The sequence below is a fragment of the Triticum aestivum genome, chromosome 6B (genome assembly GCF_018294505.1).
Source record: "Triticum aestivum cultivar Chinese Spring chromosome 6B, IWGSC CS RefSeq v2.1, whole genome shotgun sequence".
NCBI lineage: Eukaryota > Viridiplantae > Streptophyta > Magnoliopsida > Poales > Poaceae > Triticum > Triticum aestivum.
Genome location: NC_057810.1, coordinates 65,809,812 through 65,817,033, shown reverse-complemented (window position 1 = coordinate 65,817,033; position 7,222 = coordinate 65,809,812). Strand labels below are relative to the sequence as shown.

Sequence of the window (7,222 nt, the reverse complement as noted above, 5' to 3'; positions counted from 1 at the left end):
TCTGACCTGACCTGGCCGAAGAACAGCAGCCCCTCCACACCTCCGGACAGGGCCAGGACCGTCTGTGACGGCCGTCACCTACTCCAAGGGACGGCCTTGCAAGGACTCCAGCACCAAGGGCCCAGATCGGACCCGAAACGCCTAGATCTGACCAGCCCCACTGTGGACAGCATCACGCCGGCACCACTAGGAGAGCTCTGCCGCTCACCACACGACCCACAGGTGGCCGGCCGCTTGCTGCTCGCCAGGAGCACCCGCCTAGCCGAGCCAACGAAGCGCCACCACCAACCTCGCATGTAGCTCGCGCCGCCGCCTCTAGCACGCCGCCGAGCCCATCCGCCACCAGCACATGGCTGCCCTTCTCCGCCAGGTCCGCCGCTCCTCCGCGCCTCCTGCCGTGCGCCGGCGACGCCGCGCCACTGCCCACACCGCCACCCGCGCCGCCCATGGGACAGCCCGCCTCCGCGCGAAGGGGAACCGTCGAGGCGCGCCGTCCTCGCCCGCCGCCTTTGGCAGCCGGGCGTGGCCGCCACCGCCGGCGCCGGCGGCGGCAGCGGCCGGGTGAGGGAGGGGGAAAACGGCCGCTCGCTCGATCTAGGGTTGGGGCCTCCGGAGTCGCTCGCGCGAGCGACCCGGGAGGCAGATAACTGACACGCCGTTCGGCATGGGAATATAGCCATTGAATGTGATGCTACAAGATGCGTGTATGCTGACATGGGTTGTATCTATTTTTATTTTTAAAGTGAATGAGACTAAATTATTTCTCATCAGCAAATTAAACGGCAAATTGTGGGCTGTATGCACAAATTATTTCAACCTTAAACGGCAAATTGTGGGTTGTATCTGTTCTTAACCGTCAGGCGGCCTAGCATGAAGCTAGTGCGCCTGACACGGTAAACAGCAACAGTAAAATTCAGTTACGACTAATAGGCCAGTGTTGTATGATGTTAGTACCAACAACGGTGTGGCGGATATTGGAAGGACGTGTCCATGGGGTGCCACGTAGGCGCCCGGACTGATGACCATTGACGGCCGAAGACGGCAAGTGTCTGAAAGGACGTGTCCATGGGGTGCCACATAGGCGTGCGGACTGATGACCATTGACGGTCGAAGACGGCAACCGGCTTGGGCTTGCCTCCTATAGAAAACGCGTCTGGCGGGCAGTCGTTTCTGCAGGAGAAGAGGAGGAGGACTCAGGACACGCGGGGCGTACAAGTTTTACATACGCGGAGTGATGAATGTGCTTAAGCGCAAAATAGGGGAAGGCGAGTAAATACGGAAATGATGGGGTCCTTGTGGCCCAAGCTAGTTCCAGTGCACCGCGTCCGACTCCAAGCGTCCAAAACGGAAAGAAGCTAACGCGAGAACGTGCCCCTGCCTGGACAAAACAGAAAGAGACGAACGCGGGAGGGCCGAAAACGGCAAGCGCGGAGCAAATCGGGTGGAGAAATCATTCGCATTGACGCCGAGTAAATGCGCCGGAGAGCTGTGGCGAGGCAGGCAGCTGCGCCTGGCTGGCTATAGCCTGCAGCTTCTACGCGTCCGTCAGACTCTGCCTGTATATAATTAGCCGGCGGGAGCGCCGCAGGGGTAAGGGATCCGTCGTCGTCTACCGCTCGCTCTCGCGCCGCCGCCGCCGCAGGGCCGGCGTAAGGAAGATCGATCGATCTGGTCGCCGTCGCGTTTGCCTCAGATCAGACCTCTCCTCGCCCGCCGGCCGGTATGATCTATCCCTCTTCATTTCTTCCGTCTCCTTCTCCTTGCCACTCGTTTTCTCTGGGTTTCCCACGATTTTGTCCGGCCGTGCGGTGGTGGTTCATACGAAATCGCCCTTGCGAATTCCGGTTTGTCTAGTGTTTTGAGTTTTGAGTTTTGACTTTTGGAGGATCTGTTGTGGATCACTCTAATTAAAATTCCTTATTGCTTTCGTAAAGTCTTCAAAAACCAGATCCACCACCGCACTAAAGACTAAACCCTTCCTTGTTTCAGCAGCTTCCTTGGCAGGTTGTGGTGGTTGACAAGAGGCGAGGCGAGATCATGTCGGTCGAACCTGCCGAGGGCGCGGAGACGCTGGCGCGCCACGACTCGCTCTACGGGGACGCCGAGAAGGTCTCCGGCGACAGGCGCCACGGCTCCGGGGTCAGCAATCAAATCATCCATCACCTTGACTTATTAACTTGTTAATTCCCGTCCGGCTGCTGTGCTGTGTGCCTGTGTCTGACTTCCGTATGTGGGGTGGGGGTGCATGCATGCAGGCAAGCTGGAGGCAGACGGTGCTGCTGGCGTTCCAGAGCATCGGCGTGGTGTACGGCGACCTCGGCACGTCGCCGCTCTACACCTACTCCGGCACCTTCCCGGACGGCATCCGGCACCTGGACGACCTCCTCGGCGTCCTCTCCCTCATCCTCTACACCCTCATCCTCCTGCCCCTGCTCAAGTACGTCTTCATCGTCCTCTACGCCAACGACAACGGCGACGGGGGCACGTTCGCGCTCTACTCGCTCATCTCGCGGTACGCCAAGATCCGGATGATCCCCAACCAGCAGGCCGAGGACGCGTCCGTCTCCAACTACAGCATCCAGGAGCCCAGCTCCAAGACCAAGAGGGCGCAGTGGGTGAAGCAGAGGCTCGAGTCCAGCAAGGCCGCCAGGATCGCGCTCTTCACCGTCACCATCCTCGGCACCTCCATGGTCATGGGCGACGGCTCCCTCACACCCGCAATCTCCGGTACCTACTCTACGTACATTCAGCAACTTCAAGCACATTACTAGTTTACTATTCATAGATTTGAATAGTATAACCAGTTAATCTGATGATTAATGGCTGTGTTGCTGCAGTGCTCTCCGCGGTGAGCGGGATCAGGGAGAAGGCGCCCCACTTGACCCAATGTACGTATGTTTTGCACTACTACTAATTGTCAAGAGCTGTTGGCCAGCGAACTGAACTGCATGTGGTTTGTTGTATGTATGTATGTGAAAACAGTGCAGGTGGTGTGGATCTCGGTTGCCATCCTCTTCCTGCTCTTCTCGGTGCAGCGCTTTGGCACGGACAAGGTGGGCTACTCCTTCGCGCCCATCATCTTGGTGTGGTTCGTGCTCATCGCCAGCATCGGGGCGTACAACCTCGCCGCCCACGACGCCACCGTGCTCAGGGCCCTCAACCCCATGTACATTGTGGAGTACGTCCGGAGGAACGGCAAGCAGGCGTGGCTCTCTCTCGGGGGCGTCGTCCTCTGCACCACAGGCACGTAATTCAACTTCAGTCAGATGATGCATGCCTTTCTTTCTTTCTACTGACCATTTATTTCCCTGCGCAACGTACGTACGTACTCCTGCAGGCACGGAGGCCATGTTTGCTGACCTTGGCCATTTCAACATCAAGGCCATTCAGGTTCGTCACTACCAGTTTTTCACTCCATTTGTACCATTGATCTGTAGCAGTGGCGTAGCTGGAGGGTGGCCAGGGTGGTCCATGGACCACCCTGGAATTCAGCCCATTAGTATACTACTTAGTCTGTAAAAGAAAAAAGCAAGCCCAACTCAGCCCATGTACACGTGAAGGATTGGCTCGTTAGTCTCTGCGTCTGTGTGCTGATTGATCGACACGAGAAGACGTTCCTGATTCCCGCCGCCTCTTTCAGTTCGGGAACCCTAGGAGCGAGCGGCCATCGCCATCAGCCATCGCCTAGGGGCCCCCAGCGGGCATCCGCCGGCCTACATGGCACTCGTCGACGGCGACGGACTGGCGGCCGGGCGAAGGACACTTGCCGGCGGCGGCAAACAGGCAGCCGGCGAAGCACGCACAATCTAGTTTGGTTGAGAACCAGTTGTTCAGTTTTCCATCCTACTACTCCGATCTAAAGTAAGATTTTTGTTCTCTGTTAATTCATAAATTCAAAGTATAAATTTCTTGCTACGAAGATTTGAACAAGCTAAGCTGAGACATGAGAGTGCAAGATTTAGTTTTATTTTTTACAATTAATAATTGATAAATACTAGAGTAGAACTTTCATGGTCTTGAGAAGGCGTTATCCCGACAAATAAGACGTGTTATCTTCTTTTATGCAAATTTAAGACATAACCATGAATTTTATATTATTTGAAAGACCTAGTTGATATATTCTGTATTTCTGTATGCATATGTTGGTTTGTTGAATTTGTGGTGCAATTATTTTTCTTGGTAATTGGACCATCCTGGCATAAAATCCTAGCTACGCCACTGATCTGTAGTACTAGTACATTAGTAATTCAGAGCAGATCCATGGACTGAATTTTTCTTCATTTTGCGGCCTGTTGCTTGCAGCTGAGCTTCAGCTTCATCATCTTCCCCTCCGTGGCGCTATGCTACATGGGTCAGGCATCCTACCTGCACAAATTCCCGCAGGACGTCGGCGACACATTCTACAAGTCTATCCCAGCGGCGATGTTCTGGCCGACGTTCATCGTGGCCATCTTGGCGGCCATCATCGCGAGCCAGGCCATGCTGTCGGGCGCGTTCGCCATCCTGTCCAAGGCGCTCTCCCTCGGCTGCTTCCCGAGGGTGCAGGTGGTGCACACCTCCAAGAAGTACGCCGGGCAGGTGTACATCCCGGAGGTCAACTTCCTCATCGGCGCCGCCAGCATAATCGTCACCCTCGCCTTCCAGACCACCACCAACATCGGCAACGCCTACGGGATATGCGTCGTCATGGTCTTCTCCATCACCACGCACCTCATGACCGTCGTCATGCTGCTCGTCTGGAAGAAGAACATCGCCTTCATCGCCGCCTTCTACGTCGTCTTCGGGGCCACCGAGATGCTCTACCTGACGTCCATCCTCTCCAAGTTCGCCGAGGGAGGCTACCTGCCCTTCTGCTTCTCCCTCGTGCTCATGGCGCTCATGGCCACCTGGCACTACGTCCACGTCTGCCGCTACTGGTACGAGCTCGACCGCATCGTGCCGGCCGCCAAGCTCACGGCGCTCTTGGCTCGCCCCGACGTGCGCCGGGTGCCCGGCGTCGGCCTGCTCTACTCGGAGCTCGTTCAGGGCATCCCTCCCGTGTTCCCGCGCCTCGTCGAGAAGATGCCATCGGTGCACGCCGTTTTCGTCTTCATGTCCATCAAGAACCTCCCCATCCCGCGGGTGGCCGCCGCCGAGCGCTTCATCTTCCGGAGGGTCGGCCCCGCCGAGCACCGCATGTTTCGCTGCGTCGCGCGCTACGGCTACACCGACCAGATCGAGGCCGCCAAGGAGTTCTCCGCGTCTCTCCTCGACGGCCTCAAGCTGTTCGTCCATGAGGAGGCCGCCTTCTCCTGCCAGCACACCGACGACAACGACGGCGACGGCGCTCTGCGGGCCGCGCAGGCGGCGGCCGCGGAGGAGGAGAAGCGGTTCATCGACGCAGAGCTGGAACGCGGCGTGGTGTACCTGACGGGCGAGGCGGACGTGGTGGCCGCGCCGGGGTCGCCGGTGATGAAGAGGGTCGTGGTCAACTACATCTACACCTTCCTGAGGAAGAACCTCAGCGAGAGCCACAAGGCGCTCGCCATTCCCAAAGATCAGCTGCTCAGGGTCGGGATCACCTACGAGATATAGAACATCAATCAATACTTGTGCGTTTCTAGTGTCTTGCTCGGTGTTTCTTTTGCAGAACTTGTTGATGACGACGACTTATTTTTAGCACAAATGGATTAGCAGTGTAAACCTCTGAATTCTGCAATGCCCGGATGATCCTGTGCACCAATGGAGTAAAAAAAAACTTTGGATTGCCTACAAGCTGTTGTGGCATGATCTAATTAGGAAGGGTGAATAGCTCCAGTGCGACATCATTGACATGAATTGGAAAGAAAGCGACGTAGTTGATGAAAATAGCGACGTTTTAGATGGCAACAATAGTTCCTATGTAACCATACCTTCTTTAACCTAAAACGCAAGAGACAAGGGGTTAGCTCGGGTGTTGGGCCCACCACCTCACCTCAGCGCCGGAGCCACAACTAATCCACATGTGTGCGGGACCCACAACTTATCCACATCAGCGTAAGCCATTACAAGAGGAGCCGGGAGCCCGAGCCCCTGCCCGTGCCATTGCCCTTGCCTGAACCCCTCCCCTTTCCTTCCCCCACCCCGTTCTTCTTCTTCTCCGGTGACGAAAGGCGACAACGCCGGCCAGCGAGAGATGTCTAGCTCCAGTCCAGCCTCCCACCCATCATGGCCGCGGTATGGTCCAGTGCTGCTGACAAGATGCCCCGACTGCCCGCGCAAGGAGCCACTGAAGCGGTTTACCTATGTGAAGGAAGACCATGGCAACTGTGGGCGCGATTTCGTCAAGTGCGAGAGCAGGCCACAACAGGGGCAGGTTAGATTTGAGTACTCTGTTGGCTGTATGCTCTGATTTCTCCCGATTTCTTTCTTTTGTTTTCATTGAATTTGGAATCTAGGGTTCATATGCCGCCGTTTTCAGGTTCTGGAGAAATGTGGGCATTTCGAGTGGCTCGATGTGTACATTGAGAGGCTACAATTGGATGGATTAATTGGCGCAAACCAGGAGCTCAATTCGGGGCCGCTTGCTGTGGAGCCCGAGAATTTGGCGGACAGAGCCATTCCGATGATGGGCAATGCTGAACTGAAGGGGGAATTGAAGAAAATAAGCAAGGAACTGAAGCAGATGGTCGATTTGAAGCAGCAAGCAAATATGATGGTTGGAGGATTTTATTGCTGTACCATTGCTATGGGTTTCTTTTAGTTGTTGTTCACCAGTCGCTAGAAATTGTTTGAGTTTCAGTTAATGTGTCTAGCTAGTAGTGAACTTTTTCAGTTACAGTTTGGGCACCATGCCCTAGATCATTTGCATCCCCTCATGAATAAAATGCAGCAATTCGCCCAACTATGTCTCCTCTGTTGCATAACTTGCAGTTCTTTAGTTAACAGAGAGTGCAGGACATAGTTCAGGAAAAATAAATAGATATTGGGTTATGGCGTGGCTTTGACAATAAAATTAGCTCAAGTAAGGTCCAAAGAGAAAACAAGCCCACCCATCATTACTTAGCACAAGATCCCAATCTACAGCATGTGAGGTGGGTTGCTTCACCCCACACGTGTTGCTTTGAAAAAATGGTGCACCCGTGGAGAAAAGGAAAATGGTGCACCCGTGTTTCCGTGCACCATTGTACATACCATAAGTAGTTTGTTTCCGGATAAATTAATAGAGAACATAAACTCTACCGTGCACCATTGTACATACAAA

At 55.0% G+C, this 7,222-nt stretch overlaps 2 protein-coding genes across 3 annotated transcripts; both read left to right on the top strand.

Annotated features, from left to right (window-relative positions):
• The first annotated feature begins 1,380 nt into the window (after nucleotides 1-1,380).
• On the top strand, nucleotides 1,381-5,751 carry LOC123133500 (potassium transporter 19). Of its 2 annotated transcripts, none has more exons than XM_044552978.1 (7): nucleotides 1,381-1,720; nucleotides 1,993-2,139; nucleotides 2,256-2,727; nucleotides 2,838-2,888; nucleotides 2,983-3,243; nucleotides 3,338-3,390; nucleotides 4,303-5,751. In XM_044552978.1, exons 2-7 carry the CDS (start codon nucleotides 2,038-2,040, stop codon nucleotides 5,572-5,574), a joined length of 2,211 nt encoding a protein of 736 aa, XP_044408913.1. In that variant the 5' UTR covers nucleotides 1,381-1,720; nucleotides 1,993-2,037; the 3' UTR covers nucleotides 5,575-5,751. The 2 variants fall into 2 exon arrangements, with proteins under 2 accessions (XP_044408913.1, XP_044408914.1); XM_044552979.1 differs by having other exon boundaries at nucleotides 1,990-2,139.
• A 317-nt stretch (nucleotides 5,752-6,068) lies between these two features.
• On the top strand, nucleotides 6,069-6,885 carry LOC123133499 (uncharacterized). Its single transcript, XM_044552976.1, has 2 exons — nucleotides 6,069-6,334; nucleotides 6,440-6,885. Exons 1-2 carry the CDS (start codon nucleotides 6,155-6,157, stop codon nucleotides 6,719-6,721), a joined length of 462 nt encoding a protein of 153 aa, XP_044408911.1. The 5' UTR covers nucleotides 6,069-6,154; the 3' UTR covers nucleotides 6,722-6,885.
• Nucleotides 6,886-7,222: the final 337 nt, after the last annotated feature.